The sequence below is a fragment of the Malurus melanocephalus genome, unplaced genomic scaffold, assembly GCF_030028575.1.
Source record: "Malurus melanocephalus ecotype Western Australia unplaced genomic scaffold, MMel_1.1 scaffold_244, whole genome shotgun sequence".
Taxonomy (NCBI): domain Eukaryota; kingdom Metazoa; phylum Chordata; class Aves; order Passeriformes; family Maluridae; genus Malurus; species Malurus melanocephalus.
The window spans coordinates 170,423-192,342 of NW_026623476.1; the positions used below are offsets into that span (position 1 = coordinate 170,423).

The window sequence follows — 21,920 nt, forward strand, 5'->3', positions numbered from 1 at the left end:
AATATGTGCTAATGGTTTTGCAGTTGAGGGGAGTTGTCCTGAACGAGCTGCAGGAAGGAGAGGATGGGAATAAGCAGTGTCCCAGAAGATTTAAGTCTGCTGTCTCAGGAACAGAAATATCAGGCAGTTAACCCATTTTTTTTTTCCGTTTGCGTAGCAACTAGATTTCCTGGGAAACGTGGCAGGAGAGTGGTGTGAATGCAGTTAATGGCGAGATGGCAGCAGCTGGCATTTGGCAGTGTCTGTGCAGGGACACAGCCCTGCGTTTGGGACAGGGGACCGTCAGTGCCACCAGCACCAKGAGTGATGCCCATGAGTGATGCCCATGAGTGATGCCCGGGGCTGGTGCTGAGCCATCCCTGTCCTGTGACAGAACGATGCCCTTCGGAGGCTCCATTTCCAAGGTGCTGCCTCTGTGTTGGTGGTGATTTACAGGAAGCTGTGTGCGCTGGAATCCAAATACCTGAGTGCTTGGAAGAGCTTAAGTGAAAGGCAGCCGGAAGGATTTGGGCTGTGAGGGAGTTTGTGTTATCTGTCTAAGCCTGCACTTACACATTGCTGTGCTGCTCCTAAATTCAGAGCAGAGGTGGAGGCTGTTGGGTGGTTTGGCCCGTTCTGGTTGCTGGGGAGGTGCTGTGATGGATTTTGGAGCTCCTTCCTCTTGGGAGGTGGCCCTGTGAAGTGACTTGGAATGTTGTGACAGCATAATGCATGTTTTGCTTCATCTATGAATTCTATCACAATATTGCAGTCGTGAGARCTCAGAGTCCTGCTCAGGTACCTTCCACCAGAAACATAATGTACTTGCGCTTTGCAACCTAAACTTTGTGAGAATGTTGAAGGAAAGGAATGAAAGAAATACAGTGAGAGCGGCTGTCATGGAAACACCCCTGTTTATAAGTAAAACAAAGTCACCTACACCCCCCAGAATAACCATATGGCCCAAAGCTCTGAGACACTTGGGCTTTGTTCTTAGCCTGACTCACTGTCATGTCCCTGTGGGTGATGGATCCATTTCTGTCCTGTGTCCACAAGGAAGAGGATGGGTATGCATGGACAGAAAACTGCCATTCCTTAAAATGGGAAGTGTTCCGCTCAAAGGACTCTGAAGAGCTGGGGGAGCAGTCTGGGTTCTCTGTTAAAGCTATCCTGCAGAACCTTGAAAGGAACTTTTCCTCAAAACCGGAATTCTGTAATGCAGATCTTAATGACAGAAATCTGAAATTTAAAGCCCCAGGAATTTTTGGTGACCTCTCATGCTGGTCATCTGCAGCACCTGGTGCAGGAGCAGTGTGCTGGATTCCATGCTGAGCTCTCCTGCCTAAGCTGTGCTTCTTTGCTTCCCCTGTAGCAAGTGTTGTTGGAAGAATGGGACCTTGAGGAACAGTTATGCAAAACCAGCCCTAATTCAACATGGAATTTAGCTGCATTCAAGACAYCAGTCTTTTATGTCTGTTGTCTTGCTGAGTTCTTCACAAATTATGATTTTCTGCAGCATAATTATACAAGATGACTATTTCTCAAAACTTTAAATGATTTCTCTGATCTCTTCTGAGAGAACTTCCTGAGCTGCAGACAAAAACCAAATACATTTTTTGTCATAGTCTTCAGCTTGGGTCTCTACAAAGGGAGCACTGTCTGCATAACACCACTGACTGTGCTTCTGCCGAGTCTGCAGAGCTGATAACAAAGCAAGATAATACAAATAAATAATAAATACTGGGAACTGAAGATAAAACATTCCAGATCTGTGCTGCTCCTGCTGCAAGCTGTGCTTTTTAAGCTTCTTTTTAAATGAAGGAATAACTTAGGACAACATTTCATGACTGCATTTGTGGTCACGTTTTAGAAAATACTGGGGTTTTTTTTTGGCCCACTCAGTGTGCACAAGGTTTTTTGTATTTCATGAGTACTTGGGAGCCAGCTGGGATAAAATCTTTTCACCCAGTTTGCTTGTGGGTTGCTCAGCCTAGGGTACATATGGGATATCCAGTGTGCAAAATGGGGTTGGGGAAGGATGGTAAAATTGATTTGGTAGCCACCTATACTGGGAGCAGTACTGGACTCATGTCCTCTGCTAAGAGCTTTCTTCTGAGGAAGCATTACTCATTTTGTTTGTGTTTGTTTAATTTTCACTTTGATTTCCTTGTCAACACAGCCCTCTAGTCTGGTGGAGTTGTGTGCCCTGCGCGCTGAGGGAAACCAGGTCACCCAGCATCTTTTGTACCTCCTGGGGAGGGAAATAGAGAGCCTTGCTGTCCTGATTCATGCACATCCTCCTGCTTAAGCAGCAGATTCAGATTACACGGAGGAGATAAGGTTGGGATCTGCCAGGGTTTTTAAATGASCAGTTCAGTACAGTATTGGTTGTATTCACAATCCGATATTTCTCTCTGGACAGTCGAAATGGCTTTGACTGAGGCCATCAGTGATTGATCACTGCAGCCCAGGTGGTCTCTGCAGATGCAAATACTGAGTCTGGTGGCACAAACGTTGTGTCAATGTGTCCTTTAAACAGCTGAGGGTGACAGAGCAGTAGGAGGAAGGGGGGTTTCAAGTTTCAATAAAAAGATTTTTATTTTTTTTAAATTTTATTGTCAAGCATACAATTATTTTGCAGATACAACCTGCAGGTCTTATATTGGAGAAGCCTTGACCAGGAAAGCGATGTCAGGTGGTAGGAGGGGATGTTGGTGTGGACACAGAGGTGGGGAGGTGTTGAGACAAGAGCTCTGTGCTCAGGAGATGAAGGGTCAGGTTGCTGYCCATAACCTGAGAGCAGGCAGGGTAAACTACAGTAGAGGTGGGAGAACTGGCAAGAAATGTAGCTTTTACATGCTAAACTACAGAATTGCTGGTGATTGAGCCAGGTCTAATTATTTGCAATATTGGAYAAAAAAGTTAAAAGCAGCTTTGATCAGAATTCATCCCTGCATTTATCAGTCCTCAGTTCTGCCAATAACTGGGGTCAGAAAAAGGTACTTAGAGTTCATCTCACCCTCTGTGGTTTGGCTTCTTTAGCAGAGTATTTCCTGAGCAAACCGTTCTCTCTGTATTCTGTCCCCAAAAAAGGGACCCCAGCGAGCTGTGGCTTGGACGTGAGGAGCAGCCCGTGGTGSCTGCATTGTCTGAGCCTCTGCTGAGCCGTGCTGGTGCTGACACAGAACTCGGGCTGTGTTTCCATGGGCCAGTGGTTCGTCCCTTTGGSTTCAAACAATCCACGCTCACAAATAACACATCCAGTTGTCTCGTGTTGTTGCAGGAGGTGAACAAAGGCTCAGTCAAGCTGTGCTGGTGCACGCTCCATGTGGTTGACTTAGGGATCCCAAGGCTGCAGGAACGTTGTGCTGCTGACCCAGGTCGCACACGGGTCCTTGGGGTGTGGATATCGTTAGGGCATGGTCCCCATTGTGCTCCTCACATCCGGCTCTGTTTCACCCCTGTTTTAATGTGAAACCTCAATATGGAAAGATGGGCTCAAAGTGGCTTTGAGATGAAGGATTTAGGGCAATAGGAAGACTGGGARTCAAGCATGCCAGTATTTATGGATGTGTATGCATTTTGTCCCCTTTCTGTTGAATGGGAGCTCTTCTCATGACAGTACTGAGTGGATCCTGAGGTGAGGGTACCTAGCTGGAAAGCRGGGAATAAATTTAAACTGGGAATCACCAGAAGGGGCTGACATCTTCCAGAAAGGAGCTAAAGCTTGGCGTGATAGAAGRCATCCTGTGTTGTCTATAGTTTGTAGTCATTACAAAGGCAGAGCTTTCAGGATATGGAGAGCAAGTCTGAAAATTCACTGTTTGCTTTTGAATAAAAAAGTTAACAAACATAAATTTCCATAAGACTTCATTTTATAACTTTACCTGGTGGTTGACTGCAAAGTGTCCTGGGTCCACTCAAAGCTGTTTTTCAGTGGATGAGATGAGCTGCATTTCTCAGTAACTCCTTCTGTCCTTTCTTTCTGTGACACTAAAATTTAAATGCATTTTTAGTGAAGAAAAGTCTTTTAAACTTAGACCGGGGGTTGATATGGGAAGAGCTGTGGGTGATTTGTATGTGGAGTGTAGGTGTCAGAAAACAAACAGCAGAACTTGCTTAATAGTTAGTGAAAGTTCAAGATACGACTGTGTCTCCTTTTCAAAGGGGCAGTTCTCATTTCTTTAATGGGATATGATTTATAACCAGCAGTCCTGTGCATTAATTGCATGACTTATGATTAAAGGCATCATCACCTCTGTTGTGAAGTCAACAGAAATGTTTCCATTTGCTTTACTCTGTGTTCTTCTGGGAAGCTGGGACTTAAACTTTTGCTACGAAACCTAACCCATGGCAGTAAGAAATCCRGGAGACAAAGCTTTTAAAGTAATTGGGTGATATTCATTACACACAAGTGGAATTAGTGTGAAACTGTTAAGGTGTCAAAGTTGATGTTCAGGTGGCYTCATTAAATACCTCTGCATTTTCTGATGGAACTTAAGAAGTAATTCTCCTGAAATATTTTTACACTTCAGGCTTTATATGATAGCTAATTCTGGAAATTTCAAATTTGGTCTGTGCTGCCCAAAAGCTGCTCAGGTTTTGGCAAGAAGCCTGTGCTGAGCAGCATCTGATCAGAGTGACAATGATTCATTGAGGRAATACTATGTCCTTTACCTGGAGAGCATTTTCACATCAGCTTTAGGTTATATTCTGAGTATAGCTGACAAATAAAACTATAAAATATTCTGCTCCATATACAAAAGGAACAAAACCTGTTGGTTTACCTACTGATAGTTTCTGGTGAGTTTTTCTGTGAGGGATGTGTGATCTCTGCTCTTTTCCCAGATAGAATCTCAGACAATAGCACTGCAAGCTTAAAATTAATAATTTTTAGGGCAAGGCTGTAGCAGTTACGTGACTGAAAATCCTCCCTGGAGGAGGCTGTGTTCCGCCTTGAGGAATCATCCCACAGCTCTTCCTGCGCTATCAGTGACCCAATTTGCCCACGCAGATGGGTTGGATTTGTCGGAGAGGAGCACAGAAGGTGTGGAGCAGATGTCATTGCTGTGCTCCTCTTCTGTGCTGTTCCTCYCCACTAAAGCCTGGAATGAGGTTTCTGGAAAGCTGCTGGAGGTGCAGGTGTTGGTAGCACCACGTTGTTATGGGAATTACAAGTTTTACAGACATCTCTTAGAACTTTGTTGGTATGGACAAAACTTCTTGARGTTACTTCTGCTCCATACTCTGTGCTTTGCTTTTCCACACACCATCTGGAGAAATTGCTGCTTGGTTGGTTTCCCATGGGATGCCGTTTCCTTAAAAGTTCATGTGAATTTACTCTCTGGAAGTCTGTATTTCTGAGTGCACATTTGAGCTTTTGGGGATGCTTAGAGGGAACAGACGGTGGATATGATGCTGRGTAACTTGCTGGGAAGCTTTGGAAGCAGTAAATTCAGTTGTATGAATTGTTGGCCCATATTGGCTCCCCTCTCTATTTTGTGACGAATAGCTGTTAGTCCAAATCTGAGCATGCTTAAGAAATCCTGCTTGCCACAAATGAGCTGCTATTATTGAATTATTCTTCTAACATACGGAGGTGCAAAAATTGTACTCAGATGCTTGTCATGTCAGAATTTTGTGTGTTGTACCAATTGCTGTGTGTGCCATGTGGATGTCCTCCTTCATGTGGTAAAAACTAACCTTTCAAGGTGTTCAGAAAAGRGAATTTGTGAGACAGATGAGCCATAGTCTATGCTAGCACTCTCTGCTTGCCCTGGTTTGCATATTTAATTATTCCTTCTTGTCTTTCTCAATCTAGAACGTGGTCCAAAACCATTCCTGGCAAGGTCGAATTCTTCTCCAGCGAGGGTTCAGACACCTCTATCCCCATCCCCATYGTGCCGCTTCCAGGTGTAGATGACTCTTACCCCCCCCAGAAGAAATCCTTCATGATGCTCAAATACATGCATGACCACTACTTGGACAAATACGAATGGTTTATGAGGGCTGACGACGACGTTTACATCAAAGGGGACAAACTGGAGAACTTCCTGAGGAGCCTGAACAGCAGCGAGCCCCTGTTCCTGGGCCAGACGGGCCTCGGCACCACGGAGGAGATGGGGAAGCTGGCGCTGGAACCGGGCGAGAATTTCTGCATGGGGGGCCCGGGGGTGATCATGAGCCGGGAGGTGCTGCGGAGGATGGTGCCGCACATCGGCGAGTGCCTGCGCGAGATGTACACCACGCACGAGGACGTGGAGGTGGGACGCTGCGTGCGCCGSTTCGCGGGCGTGCAGTGCGTCTGGTCCTACGAGGTAAGGACGAGGGCAATGGGGAAATGTCTCTTGTGGGAGGCAGAGGGGAAGGTTTCTGTTGTACACAGCGGTTCCCCCAGCCCTCACCTCCCTCTGCAGCTTGGCCATCCGACTGTATGATTTCCACGCTTTTTGTTTCCTGCAAATGTCACACTGGGAAAGACCCACAGAAATAGGGAAATGCAGCAGTAAGGGGGCGAAATGGAGGACCGTTCGTCATTCATAACAGATATGTTTATTTAGACAGAAAGGGAATAAGCTTAAATCAAAATGGCCTCRAGTGCCTGCAGTCCTGACTGTCCAAGCCTCTTTTATCTTCTTTAGCCGAGTGCGTCAYGGTGTCAGCATGGAAAATGGATGATACAATTACTGTGTTTCTTACTGCGGCTGAAATGTGTGAGGCTGACAGATGTTCACCCTGACAGTGACAGTTTTTCCCCAAACTGGAGATGTCTCATGGTGGCTGGCACTGTCACCCTGCGTGCTGAGCTGCCTCCTGGCAGCCCAAATCCGCTGCTGCTCGGGGCACTCGCTGGCAGCCCCATCCTGCCGGCGCCTGCTCTGCTCTGCAGCTCCTTGACGTCAGCAAAGCCACCACTCTTACACCAAAACTCGTGCTCTGCCCACACTGGTGTGCCTGCAAATTTGGCGTTTTGGGGGAAAAAAATAGAGGGCCTGTTTGTAGCAGTTTCCTGCTGCTGTTGGCTGAGAGCTGGCTGCTCTTCCCAGGGGTGACAGGGGCTTCTCCTGCCCAGTTGTGCTGGGCTCCTTGAAGCGAGTCCTGGTTGAAAACTTCTGCTGGGTTTGAGCCGCAGTTTCACCAGGACAAATGCTGGTGGATCTGCCTCAAAAATACGGGAGAAGTTGAAAGCAGAATAGAGGTTGAACAGTTTGTCTCTGTACASAAACATTTACGACCTGACGCAACTACGGCTTTGTCCTTTTATGAGATGGGGTGAAGGAGGGGTTCTCTTGCGTGACAGGAGCTGTGGTCACAGACAGTGACTGATAATGCTGCTGAGACACTTCTTCATTTGCAGAATCTTGCATTTGACACTGAATTTCTGCCCCSCAAAAGCTGTTGCTTTGTTTCAGTTCACAGTTCAGTGATGGGAAAGCCTCTGAGAAAGGGGAAAGAGGTTTCCAGCTGCAGTAATTAATTAATATCTTCTGTGCCTAGAGATTTTTTTTGGACTAACAGTGCTTCTCCACGTTCCCTACTTTCAGACCTGGAACTAGTTTATATCTTGCCGGCATTGTGGTTTAGCCATTCGTAAAGAGTCRGTAACTTTTTCCACATTTTTTAGCAGCATAAATTTTTTACTCTAGACATTCAGAGTTGAAATAACTTCTGCTGTGAATGCCTGTACCATCTGGCATTTGATAAGTTACTGAAGGTCAGCATTTGGTCCTACTGAAATAGGCAGAGAGCTCCTAAATTCAATATGACCAAATGCTGGATTGAAATACCCGATGATAACACACAACTGCACTGGGAAYGCTGTCTGACAGAAATAGATGGGGCTTTTCTCATAATCAGTTTTGTTTGATCAGCTTCTGTTATTATCCCTAATGCTGGATTCTCCTAAGTGCCATGAATTACCTAAAATTGGTTTGTGTGAAGTGTACAAACTAGGATGTTCAGAAGTAATGTGTGAGTGTGAGATGCTAAAGCTCAGCTGGGGAGAGAGGGAAAAGTTTCAGTGATGAAAGCACACAGCTTCTGCAAGGAGTAGGTCCTCTCTCATTTTATTGTGGCTTTTTAATTTAAATACCTGTCATCTGTTTTGATCTGGTCCTCTCATTGCCCAGATGAAATGTGCCTGGTATTTTATTTCAGATAAAGCAATAGCTGTGTGAAACAACACAGCTGTCGCAACAGCTGTGTTAGGAAAGCTTGGTGTAAAAGCGACATTTTCCATGTCTAGTACATTCATAAACATCAAGTAACAGGCCACTGTAAGTGAATTGCAAAGTGTTGTGTTTCACTGAGTTTCTGATGGAGCAAAAACTTTGTCTGTGCCTGCTCTGCTGGGGCACAGCCACCACATCCTTCACAATTCTAATCGGAAGAAAAACTGTGACAGCACAAGGCTCAGCAAACAGAGCAGTGTTGRCCTGGGAAATCCCAAACCTCCAACTTCTCCTTTGCAGCCTGCACTTCCTATTCTGGAGAGGCTCAAGTGTGGGCACAGTCAGGGGTTCAGGTCTGTGCAGTCACCCCCAGCTCGCTGGTTTGGTTCTCAGCATCTCGGGCGTGCAGGGCCCTGCTGCTCCTCACTGCGGGTGGCTTTTCCCTGCACTCTTCTTGTGGTGGGCTCCCTGCCCAGAATCGTTTTACTCATCTCCATGACTGTCACTGCCCCATTCTCTGATTTTAGGATCCCACAATGTCTTTACTGTGCTGCTCATCTTCCCTGGCCCTGGCTCTGGTGCTGTGCCCAAAAGCATCCCCAGGCCCGGCTCTGTGTGGTTTTTCTGCTCACAGCAGTCTGTCTCAAAACCCCTTTTTTCCCCCCTTCCTGTGTTTCTGTTGCTCCGTTGCTCTCCGCAGTGCCTCTCAGAGCACTTTATTGGAGTGGCACCGGTTATTGCCCGTTTCAGGACTTGCAAGGATTTGTTCAACTCTTCCTGCCGTCAGGAGCTTTTCAGCAGACACAGTGGAGGAACTGACACCATCATTCTTTGGACTTCCTGTGTCATCTCATCCCAGAAAAGCAGCAGCATATGCAGGGTTGAGGACAACTGCAGCTCTCKGGGATCTTGGGGAGCTTCAGCTGACCCACCCAGGCTGCTGATTTGGGAGCAGTTTGCTGCCTGCCATAGATTTGATGCTCCTGTGACCAGGCTCAGAGCTGTTGCTTTATTTGACACAGAGTGAGTCACAGATGAGACATGGCTGTTAAATGTTAGTTCTTTAGGGCAAGGATTATCATCACTGTAAAAACAAAACCCAGACTGTCGCTGCTGTTTGACAAATAGCTGTAAAAATCTGTGCTCTATAGGGTGGAGCAGGCAAAACCAGAGAGTTTATGCAGCAAATGATAAGAAAACARTCATGGAAAGAATGGAGCTGTGGAATCGCTGAAGGTTCCAGAAGGGAGCTTGAGAGTTTATGAAGAAATGTAGAGTGTGGTGCTTCTTGAAGAGAACTGAAGGCTTGGAGTGAACTTGATTGGARGTGGTTCTTCATTTCTAGTGAATATTTAGAGTTCTGGCACACTATTCTGGCTGGGTGTTATTCTCAGAGAAAGGTTGCATACTTGAGCTTCCTTCGTTCTCCTCTTTCCTCCCACCAGTAGTTCTTCCAGTCCATCTTGCGTTGATCACAGGAACGTGGAAGTTTTGTTTTCTCCTRCACTGCCATGTGGTGCCACGCAGGGTCTTGGCTTTCAGCCTGAGAACATGTTCTGGTTTTGATGACAAGCTCTTTTATTTGTGATTTAAACCATCCCAAAGYATTGTTGATCTCAGTTTTGTGTCTCGTATTTCCTTTAAATGCACCTGAATTTCAGAGTCACCGCTAAGTAGCTTGGCCTTGTTTCAGCCTTGTTTTGCAGCTGTTGCTGAGTATTATTCTAATTTGTGGTTAATAGCTTCACAGCTTCAATGCAGGCTCTTTGTAGCTGCTAGAAGTCAGGGCAGTGCTGGTACATCTTAGTAATGTCTTCAGTAATAAAACCCTTCTGACACACACTGCTYTCAGGTGATACCAATTCCTCTGTGTCCTGCAGTGCAATGGGAACAGCTGGGTGCAACAGAGCAGTTTTGGCTGCCTCTAACTGGTGTAAATGCCCAGTTTTGTCTGTTTAATCTTCTGATTGAGGCTGTGGGAGAAATTAGGTGAGATGCAGCGTGTCTGGGTGGAGTAGGCAGCACTTTCCCCCAGACTGCAGACTGCTCTAAAATGTCCTGAAATGAGAGAGGATTTTTTACAATATATATAGAAAAGAAGGTATAACAAAGACAGTGATCACATCAGGAAACGTGAGCAGCAAGGAAGAGCAGGTCCAACCTTTTGGGTGTTGGTGAGGGGAAAAAGTAGGGCAGTAGTGACTAAGGATAATGGGGGGGCTTCTGGGAGAGGGGGGATTTGAATTAACATTTTATGTGATCTTTCATCTGGAGTAATTGGAGATAATTGCTACTCTGAAATTCACTGAAGTTAAGAAAGCCCTTAAAGTGCACATTATATCTGCCAAGTACACTGGCAGTGCCAGAACGTACCGTTTCTGGGATGGATATTCCCATGGGCACAACTGAAGTTTATGGTTTTCTGTAGGACAGCCAGAAGTTTAAAAAAAAAAAAATCCTGTGGTGATTGATCAGATCTGAAAGACTGGGAAGAGGTGCTGCTATTAATGGCTAACCTCCAGTTCTTTTGCTGAAAACGTTCTTTCATKAACAAAAAGGAGATGGATGCTGTTGTGGCTGGTGATGTGTGACACCCAGCACACRGTGTGTTCTCAGAGCAGGGCAGATGGGCTCTGGGAGAAGTGCTGGGCCAGGGTGTACTGCAGCACCTCTGTTCTCTGTGSACTCTGGGGGCWGTGGGGTTGGGCTGTGGGCTTTGCTTGTTCTTGCTCATTCATTTCTCCTTGGACTCCCAGCCAGCAAATGAAAGATCTGATGTGTTTGTGGTGGGAGCATCCAGCAGCATTTTTGAAATCAGACATTCTCATATGTGTGTATTGTCCTGGCTTCAAAGCTTGGACATTTTTTAAAGTCAGRGTGTGGAAACTTGGCAAAGCCTGACAGCACAGACACCTTTTCTCACTGTGTGTGCAGCCCACTGTGTCTCTTAATTTCAAGAGACCTATGATGTGAATTGTGTGTGTGAGAGAGGGAGGATGCAAACATGCCTAGAGTTTTAGCATGGATGTTTATAAATCATCTTTCGTCCAGCACTARATTTTATCTTTGAAATGCCTCAGAGATGTCTTTTTGGCTTCAGATGAAGATGTAAGTGGGTGGCCGTGCGTTCTGGGGATGGATGGAGATTGAGCTTCCTGAAGGTAATGAGGAATGGCATTTTGTCAAAGGACAGACAGGTAAGCCTAGGGAAGAGCATTATCTGGGCAGGGGAGGTGATGYGTGGGGCTCAGGGTGAGACTGAAATCCATGACTGATGTGACAACAGTGGGGGAGGCAGTGTGGTGTGACCACTGTGCTCTAATTTTAGTGTTTGCTGAGGAGGAGGGCAGAGAGGTCAAAGGAGAGAGTAAGGGCTGCACACTGGGTTTATGAAACCAAGGTTTTGGGGTTAGGAGGTATTGGAGGGTTTGGAATGGGATGGGATGGGATGGAGGAGGAGGGCAGAGAGGTCAAAGGAGAGAGTAAGGGCTGCACACTGGGTTTATGAAACCAAGGTTTTGGGGTTAGGAGGTATTGGAGGGTTTGGAATGGGAGGCAGATATCAGGTCTGCAGCCAGCTCCTGACCTGGCTCCTTGACTTCAGAAAATAACTGAGTATTTGAGAACCAGATATTCCAGAGAGGGAGAGTTTGTCATTACTGAGTAATTGCTTACTGACTTCTGAATGCAGGTTGGTCRAGGTTTCTTCTGTGTTTTAGAAATGAAGAGCATATTTTGTAACAGAGCTTGAGTTTGTCCCCTACTCGCTTTCTGCAGACCCTGGTTTTCAGAGARCAGGGCTGGGGGATTCGTGCTGACCCCGAGAGGCCTTTCCAGGCTGTTTGGGACTGACCTAGTTTTTRTGAGCACATGGTTAATCTGTCCTTAGTTAGCTGGATGACTTGACCTAATGCCTAAGCTGAGGGTTGCTCAGATGAGGACTTTGATGGTATCRTGTAGACTCTTAGGAAGCTTCAGCCGTGAATCCAGCAAACAGAAGTWTTGCTTTCCCCCCATTTTTGTTGTCTTGGAGTGCAGTGATTTCGKTATAAATTCGGGTCTCTGCAGCCTGTTGAGTTGAGGGAGCCATCAGGATTAGTTACCCTGGACAAGTCAGGAAAGGCTAATCCTTCATAGCATGACAGGACAAAGAACTCTAATAAAATAGCTCATCATGCCAGTTTCTTAATTAAGGCACTCAGAAGATGGTTGAGGATTTGAGTCTGTTCTGTTGAACAGCAGTGGGGATAGGTGGAGGGAGGTGAGTGGGAGACTGGAAACTTTCTGCTGTATGTTTTTCTTTTGAGCTGATGGGAAGCCCATGCTGCTTTTGCAGGATAAAATCTCACTTTACATCTTGCTGGAGCTGGGAGATTCTGAGACTTCTGCTGTGATCAGCAGCCTCTTGTAGGGGAGTCCCACCTGACTGGAGACCTTGAAAGGACACTGTTAAATTCCAAATCTAATCAATGTCAAACTCAGTAATACCTTTGTAGTGAATTATCTCCTGTGGGTCAATGATATCTGACCTAACTTTGAGCTGGCAAGTTTCCTTTTCCATTTTCTTTAGTGCTTGTTTCTGTGTGTAAAAGATGGTGAGGGAAAAAACCATKTCATTGATACCTTTGTGTAAAAACAGACTCTTTGTAAGTGTCCTATATGACTAGACAATGATAAAAATAGATTAAAAACTGTCTTTCTTGACTGAAGGGGACGTAAAATGTCAGCTGGGGCTCTCAGTATGGAAGTTTTTAGCTGATCTCTGTGTAGAGGGTAACTGTTAGCTGGATACTTAAGGGAGGGAGGGTTAATTGTGTTAATTTGGAGACAATATTTGCATTTCTCCCATCAGTCTATTAAAGCCATCTTCTCTGAGCATCTCAAAGCACCAGCAGAATAGAGGTGTCAGAGCCTATAAGCATGGGAGAGAAAAGCCAGACTTGTTTGGTGGTGGGAAATAGAAATGAAGTGCTGATGTGGGGAAGGGGCTTAGTGTAAACTTMGCTGAGGTCACCAACAGGAGCACAGGAACACACAGCTCAAATGCTTTCAATGCAACCTGGATTATACTTGAAGTATGGTGTTTTGAGAAATACTTGCAATAAAACAATTGAATTATTGCAGAGAAGAAACAAAGGTTGGATTTTTAAAATGGATGGATATGATGTGCCTTGGTGTATTTGTTACTTTTTAAAAAAACCCAACAATCAAATTTAATCTTAAAAAAAATTTTCTTTTGAATTTTCAATGAATGAACACAGCTAAATATCCAGAGTTGTTCTAGACAGTGTTGCCACAGGGGTGTGTAGCACTAACCTGCTCTGAAGGATGTCCTTTTGCTTTGGGAGAGAATGTTTCCTAGCAGGCTGTGTGCTGAGACATTTCCCTGTGCTCCTGGGCTGACAAGTGTGTCAGGGCAGTGTCTGAGCACACATTTGTGATCTCTACAGTCACATTTTCCCAGTTCTCACTATTTACAGTCACTGCTCTGTTGCCTGTGCTGGGAGAGATCCTGAAAAGAGCTGTTAACACCAGCTGACTCCTGACCCTAGCCAGGAACTCCCAGTTCATCTTCTGYTTCTCCCAAATTCAGTGTCCTTGATGAACTTCACGGTCCCCCTGGTGCTGACAAGGCAGAAAATGGCATTTGGTGCTGCTGTGTTTCTTTTTTCATCGTTTACATTTGCAATTGCAAATGAGAATTGCRTATCTTGAGCCTCCCTGTGTGCTGKCTCTGCGTGTACCTCACATGTCAGGAAATAAATTGGCTTTTTAGGCTGTGGGGGACAATTASTGGGTCATGGATGGGCAGGGAAGATGCAAGATGACAACCTGCAGCAGTTTAACCCTGCTCTGGTTGTGTCTGGTGGCCCTGGGGATGGGGGGAGCCTGTGATCTGACTGCACAGAGGATTAATTGCCCTGCATTTGTCTAACCTCATTTCCTGTAGACACCTCCCCGCTCCAGAGCTGCTGTTTTGTATTCTAAACCCATCTGATTTGAAGCAGAGAACTCGATTCTACTTTGCTGGACTGTTACACCATCTTAATTGATCTCTAAAATGCTTAAAACATTTTTGCACTAATTTCCTGTGTTAAAAGCTTATCTGGACTCCTGGTGGTGTGAACTTTTCATGGTTATCAGCTGGAGACCTCTTAAATTCTTGCCAGAAATCCCGATTGCCTGAAGGGTGAGGATTATCTTCCTGCATGCCTAGACCAAAATGACCTTTATGTGTCACAAAGAAGTTGGGAACTTAATTGGAAAAGTTTGGGGAGCTAACTGGTTTTGTTTTCTTAAACTTTAAAGTTTCAGCTGAGAGTGTATTTRGGAGCCCTTGTAAAACTGGAAGTCGAGTTCTGGTTATTTCTGGTTRGTTTTTTTACATGAAAGTAAACCTCTGCTGGTATCTTCAGTGAGAACAAGTTAGCGGTTTTTTCAGTTGAGTCGAGCAAGTTAAAAGTGCTGCTGCAATAATGAAACAAAAGTAAAAGTTGTGTCAGATTTTTATGGGGGGGACTCTTGAAAACCTATTGAACTTCATGCCAGTTTCTTGCAGCTTGTGTGGTAATGGTGACCTCAGGAAAAGAATCAATGCCTGCATATAATTTATATTGCTGCTAGGAACCCAAGCTGTTAGGGACAATTTTTTAAAGGCTCTTTGAATAGGAAATGTCAGTTTATCCATTTATTTCTTGTCCATGCTTCCATGTTTGTGCTCTGATGTGAAGTGCTGGTGGTAAGAGGAGAGCCACTGCAGTGAGCTCCCTTTCCCAGGTGAGCAGGGAAGCAGTTTTTCCTTTTCACAGAGAGCTTTTCAGCCTCTGAAATGCCATTTTTACCTGAGCTGCTGGCACGGGACTCGTTCCCAGGGCTGCAGTGCAGGTGAAGCTTCCGTGATTCTGTGCTTGGTGATCTGATATCCTGGGAACATTGCTGCAAACAGCTTCATTTGGGTCTGTGCTGGTTTGTGGCTGAGAGCACATGGATGGGAGCCCTGAATGTTTGTGCAGAGCTGGGAGATGAAGCTCCTGGAGCCAGCACTTTGGAGTCATTAGCTTCGAAAGAGGTTTAAGAAAAGGCAAAGGCACAACATGCTCTTGTGTAATGAAGAGAGCACAGGTAGGGTCATGCCCACTYGATCTAAGTTCCGTCCAAGTCTCTGGGTTTAATCCTTCCTACTGAATGRCTTTAGGGAGCTCCAGCTGAGTGCTATATTTTTGTTCTTGGAAGCAGTCTTCAGAAGCATCCGGTACTCTTTGTGGATTAAGCACAGGTTCTTACACAGAGGCGAGGATTAGCAATGAAATAAATGAGAACCCGTAGTTTGGACTTAGCCAGCAGTTCATTAGAAAGCAGAAAAGGGTAGCAGAAAGCTGCCTGTAGTTCCTGAAGTGCCGCTGTCACCTTCTTTCAGCTGCAAAGAAAAGCATGTTATCAGAAAAATAAAGGAGGACATTAGCAGAAAGCTCCTGTACCTTCTGAGGAGGCAGCCAGCACTTGGATGCTGTGTCCTTGCCTGCTGTCCTGTGGCTGTGCTCAGCCATGTGTCAGAGTGGCTTCTGAAAGGCAGGCACAAGTCTGCTCATGAAAACTTGGTGCCTGCTCTTGTTCATGGTTGCCACTTCAGATTGGTGCAGCTGCTCCGAAAAGCGCTCCCAGAACGGCAGCGGGGTATTAATGAAGGTTCCTCTGCTCATGGGCCTTCAATGGGTGTAATTACTTGGCAGTAACGTCTTTAAACCTTATTTGAATTAAAGCTACATGTTTTGGCTGGTTATGTCACCAGTGTATTAGTGAGGAATGCAGGAGAGAGTGCTAGTTTGCATTAACTGAGCTGCCTTAATCCTTTGTAGCCATACTTTTTATTGTGTGTTRCTGTCTTACAGAGAGAAAAAACACTTGCCTGAGGGATAGCAGAGTTCACTCCTCAGCATCTCTGCATAAGACAAATGTACTTTGTCCTCAAAGGGACAAGATTTCAGTAGCTGGGTTGTTGAGAATTTGCATTGTGTAATTCTGCATAGATATTCAAAGTAGAACTGTCTGTATCTAAGGTCTGAATTTTTTATAAAGCTTTTTTCCTACACTCCCGCTCAATGTGAGAGTGCAGAGTGGGTTAAATGCCTGACCCATTTTTTTTTTAATGGTTTCCTACAGTCTTCAGACCAGATGCTTGAAAAAAAGTCTTGTCCAATATGAGTGACTCAGAACATACACCTCTCGCATTCATTGTCCAGGTCAGCGAAAATATTGTGCCCTTGCGTGTGTATCTTTCCTGTCCTGACAAAAGAGAAATTTGCTTAACCTTATCACAGATGATTTGTCAAGAAACCTTACCCTCACCTTRCCTTACCTTGTTTGTTTAACCTTATCACAGATTTATTAACTGGCATACTTGTTTTTATATCCTTTTCTTATTGAAGACACTTCCTAACATCTTTGGCCAAGGGGAACTTTATTTAAAAAAATGCAAACAGCCAACAACTGTAAGACAATAGCAGATTTAATCTTCATAAAGCAGCATGGCTTTTGCTTTCCTGGGAATGTTTGCTAACTGTGGCTTTTCCAGGTTTTGGACAGAGCAATTTTTCTTCGACTTTTTCAAATATTCCTTTTTTTCCGCCCCTCCCTGCCTCCCTGGAGTTGTACCATGCACTGCAGTCACTTTTGCAGTTGCACTTTTTCTTGCTGTGTTTTACTGGGCCCAACTGGAAGCCGCTTCTGATCCTGTGGAATTATGTGTTTGGCTGAATCCTGAAGTTTGCTGCTGCTGTGTGTTCTTGTACTGAGGAAAAAACTGCCCACATGGTTTCTTATCTTTCCTAGGCCAAAAATAACACCCTGCCTCCTGCGGCCTTGAAGAATTAGCCTAATTTCAGCACTGAAAACTAGGGTGAAGATGAAAAGTGTGCTTCAAAATATATAAAATAGCAGCTGGGTGCTTAAGCACGAGGATGAAAAGCCTTTGTCTGGGGCTCTGGGTGGTGGATCACGAGCATTTGTGATGACTTTTTGCACGGCCTGTTCCGCAGGGACTGATGGCGGCCGTGCTTTAAACCAGACCGCACCGTCCCACACGGGAACTGCGAGTGGGGACGATGGAAGGTGAGGGCAAAGTCACCTTCCCTGTGGCTCCTGCACATCCCTGACGTGGCTCAGCCATTCCCCCATCCCACGGTGTCTGCCTTGGCGAGGTGTGAAATGTGTAACCCCATTTGTGCTGGAGGTGGCGGGGCCGTGTCCCGCACAGAAAATGCCTTGTTTCTGTGCCGCCAGCACAAAGGCTCTTTTATGGCTGCYTGGCCATACATCTGTGGAGGTGCCTCAGACTGTTAACGCTGCTTGCTGGTTGAGGTATGCAGCTCCCAGGCTGTGATGTACAGTGATATGTTGTTTATATGTTGCCTCCCTTTCCTTTTGAGGATAGGGAGCTGTGCTGCGTCCTGCCCTGAACAAAACTGCTGTTGGTTATGGGATGGTTCTCTTTAAAAGCAGACTGGAATCCTTCTGTTTCACACTTCGAATTAAACATCTGAATTTGGCAGTGACTGCAGGACAATAGAACTTTCTCTGGGGAAAATYGTGTTGAATTTCTGCTCCAGAGGCAGACCTGACTTGAAAGAAAGGGTGTGCACCRTAACAGAGGCACCCCAGTCCTTCACCAGGCGCTTAACTGGGAAAAAAACCCTGACTTCTTAAAAATKTTGAACTTTATTGCAGCCTTTGGATTAATTCCCTTATCCTTTCCCTGCCTCTGCTGTTATTTTTTTTCTCCTGCACGTGTCCTCATGCTTGTTCCACAGACACTTTGCTGAAACCAGTCCTGCCCAGAAATGCACACTCATCTTCTGAAATGTAGGGGAGGGAGTGAGAGGAGGCCCTGTRAACTGACAAAGTCCTGGTGATCTGGAAATCTCTGAGTTTGTCCCCTGTGGTCTTCAGATGTCTTGAGGTTTGCATCTCCCGTCTCCTGTGTTTGGTTTTCTAAGTTGGTTTTTTTAACCCCACAAAGCTATCTGACAGCTCTTCAGTTCCATTCCCAAATAGCTTTCTGATGCTGTCACTGCTGGCTTCTTGACTCAAAGTAGAGCTTGGGTGGAAAAACAGCTTTTCATCAAATTACCATGAGATAGGCCTCATGGGATAGAGGAAGAGCACGAGAGGGATGTGCTGTTTCGTGTTCAGCTCTTTTGCTTTGACGCTGATCTTCCCTTCTGCTTTATTAGTGTGGATAAATAGTGAGATCTGGTATCTGAGTGTGGCAAAAGGTGACTYGGGGTGAGTCCCTGTCCCTGGAGAGGGACAGCTGTGCCCTGCCCAGGCTTGGTGTCGACACTCAGCTTTGGAACATGTGCCTGTGCTYGCTCCCCTCTCTGGGGACTGTTTCTTGTTGAAGATCTGTTTTGGCTTTGAAGATGCATTTAGGCTTTTYGTGGCCTCTTTCACAAGAGGGTGAGAAGTTACTTTTGAGCTTGATTTTAGACTGGCTGTCATTCTCAAGCAAACTTGAAGTGTAGTTTTGACCTTGCTCGCCGGGAAACTTGGAGGGACCTGATTTCCCAGTACATTGAGGGAACTGTTACCCCGGGTCTAGAATTTTGTGCTTTACCATCAAAGGGCTTTGCAAACCTTTCCCATGCTCCTTCCAGCCTCTGGAACAGCAGCTCTCCCGGCATGGCATGGGGTTATCCCCAGGGCACAGGGGAGGTACCRGCAGGGCAAGGTGCAGAGTGTAAGAGGTCCTGACTCTGTGTCCTGCAGCCAAACCACACCTTCCCTCCCTTCTTTCACCAGTCACTGCAATTAAAATTCCATCGTCAGGGCTGAAGTGAGGTGAAGCAGGAGCAGACTTGTTTTCAGGAGGGAGAGGGAGAACCGAATTTTCTGCTGGAATGGGCCTTTTCCTAGAGTGGGCTCAGGAAATGTGCCCTCCCCACCTGTTGAGGGGCAGAAAAGTCACAGGCAGAAATTGCAAAAATGATCAGCGTGGTGTGCTCCAGTTCCCAGAGGGCATCAAAAAGGGGAATGGAGCTGGGAGCAAAGAGCTCTGCAGACAGACCTGCAGTTCTTCATCAGCCTTTCTGAACTGTGGCCCAGGRCAATCACTGGAGATGATTTTTGAATAAAACTGAGGGAACTCAGCTTGCAGGGATGCAGATGAGACTTCACCAGCACCAGAGAGCAAAGTGGAGCAAGGGGAAAAGCTTCTTGGAGGTGAAAGGTGGTGAAAGCAGGAGAGCCAGAGTGAAACCCRGGGGGGGTCTTATTAACATGCTGGAGTCCAAGTAATTTCAAATATTCTAAACAGAGGTCCCGTGAGTAGAGATACGAGGGAACCAGATTCCTTTGGCATTTGCAATATCAGGCAGGCTCAACTAAGGGCTCTTGTGCAACGCTCTGCTGAGTGCTTATGGAGCAGATGTTGTTCTGTTTGGAGCTGCTGCTCCAAGTAAACCTCTTTCTTGCCTGGGTAAATCATGGAGCTGTTTCACACGTTCTCCCCTTTTCTGAGGACCAGCTTGAGGGACAAAATTTGGTGTGGGAAGTGCTGAGGGTGGAGGAAAAGCAGTCACTTGCAGATGCTGAAGGAGCTGTTCCCTTGAAAATATTGGGATGATGTGAACCTTAAATGTGCCCAACCTTAGCTGCAGTTTCTGTGAGAGTAAGGAGGCTGGGTGTGTGGGAGGGGTGGGCAGAGAAGGACTGAGACAGGTCTTCAGAAAGGAAATTAGTCTAAAATGAATGCAGGTAAACACTAAAATGTTACAAGGTGCAAGCTAAAGAACAACCTGCTGTTTTCCCTGGCTCTGGCTGGGACATAGCTCTAATCCTTAAAGCCGGAWATCATATCTGATGGGCTACAATAATCTTATTTTTCCTAGACGTAGAACTCCCCTCTGCCTGTCTCCCCTAGGCAAGGTGGAATACCTGCCAAGAAAGCAGCASGCTCTGAGCCTCAGCTGCTTCCACATGCCAGCAAAACCATCCTGCGTGGAAGTGCCACGCGTGGTGCTGRTGGGACGTGTTCTGGCGTGGCATCCCGGTTAAATCCAACTGGGAGCACTGGTGCACCTGATGGCCAGCATAGAAAAAGCACTGAGCTGCCTGCACTATAGCTGGTGTAATTTCATGCCTAGTTACCATGCAAAWCAGTCAACTCTTTACCCAAAAAAGAGGTCTGAAAGTGACTTCTTAGAGTATGTTTTCTTCCTGTCTAGGCAGAGAGCGTGCAGTGAAGAACAGTGGCTTGGATTTTGTTTTCTTTGGTAGCCAATATAACGTCACTGGTTGTCTTTGTGTCTGCCTCTCTTTGTGTGGTGGGACAAAAAAGCCGTGTCCAGCTTGGGAATGCTGCCAGTTTTATCAATATGATGATTATATCCAGAAGAAAGGAGCTGCAGTGGTTCTTGTGGTGCCTCGATGGTAAATAATAGTAAAATATGGCTGTCTCTTAATATTCTGGTTTGACTCCCCCAGTTGCCACACACTGGAAAGCACCCCTTTTCATGTAGCTGCGTACTCATGCACTTTGTGGTCAGCCAAAGTAAATGYGTGTGCTGGAATGTAACAGAATCACTGTAAAATATTCCAGACCCTGTTCCTGAGCATTGTCACTTGGATGCTGCTATTGCAGCGCTAGGTTGCTTGTTTTTTTTAAATTTATTTTTAAATCTTCAAGTGTTTGGTGGAGTTGCTGCGGTCCTTTCTAGAGGCTTTGGGGATAAAACTGTAGCTATAACTTTGCAGCTTGGAAATATCTGCACAGACTCAGTCCTGCACCTCACACCAGACAATAATGAGCCCTGAAAGCTAAACTGAGCCCATTGATATGGTGATGATCAGTACTTTTTTCTTTCTGATTAATATTCAACCTGTGTCTTCTATAACGTTTCAAACAAGCCATGGGATTGTCCATTCTCCTCAGATCCAGTTGCCTGGTGGATTTGAGCGTGTCCTGCCAGGGAAGCTGCTGGCACCGTGTCCTGCTAGGGCAGTGTCCCTGTTGGCCTGTGGTGCTGTGGTTATGTGGATGATCCAATTTGGGTTGTTTTTCATTCCCTGAGAGTGGTCCTGGGCTGAAGGTGACGGAGTGAAGCGTGGGGAGAGTTGCTTCCATGTTTGATGGGCTGCAGCACGGAGYCTGTAATCCCATAAGGGCTGCTGCATCCCTGCTGGGAGTGTGGGAGTTGTGCAGGAAATGCAGAGAGCTGCGTGCTCCAGCCCTGGCCKTGGAACGCTCATGTGCCAGGAGGTTTGAGAGAGGAGTGCTGAGTGGCAGGACACCACACACTGCCATGGGCAGCACTCAGTGAGCAACAGCAAAACCACACATTTTGAATGATGGTTTGAGTTGAAGGAAATTCAATTTACACACAAAACTTGAGAAAGAGAGAACTTCCTGCCTGTGCTTGAGGAGAGCTTCCTGGCTGCTTTGCCAACTCTCTGYTGCCCTGTTTTCCTTGTCACCTTCAATGTGGAGTGGCCACATTGGTTCTCCCATGGGATCGAGAGCTCACTGGCCACCAAGGGAGGCAAGCCAAGGGGCCAGCAGGCTCTCAGAGTCTGGGGCTGAGCTGTCCTGTGGCTCTTGCACATTAGATGATGTTTGAATGAGGCARTGTGGCATTGAGAAGGCCAGCACCTCCCATCCCATGGCAGCTTTTGGCAGGTGTCCTCTAGACTTKGAGAGTGGGGGCTCAGGTTTACAGGTTAACCAGGCTGGGATGGAAAATCTCCCAGGTGTAACTACAGCAAATGTCACGCCAG

General features: G+C 46.1%; 1 protein-coding gene across 1 annotated transcript in view; it reads left to right on the plus strand.

Annotated features, from left to right (window-relative positions):
* Positions 1 to 5,804: 5,804 nt before the first annotated feature.
* The window catches only part of CHSY1 (chondroitin sulfate synthase 1), a 65,101-nt gene continuing 48,985 nt past the window's right edge, over positions 5,805 to 21,920 (plus strand). Inside the window, exon 1 of the mRNA XM_057375293.1 lies at positions 5,805 to 6,296. Coding sequence (XP_057231276.1) covers positions 5,931 to 6,296 — 366 coding nt within the window. The 5' untranslated portion in view covers positions 5,805 to 5,930. The remainder of the gene's footprint in view (positions 6,297 to 21,920) is intronic.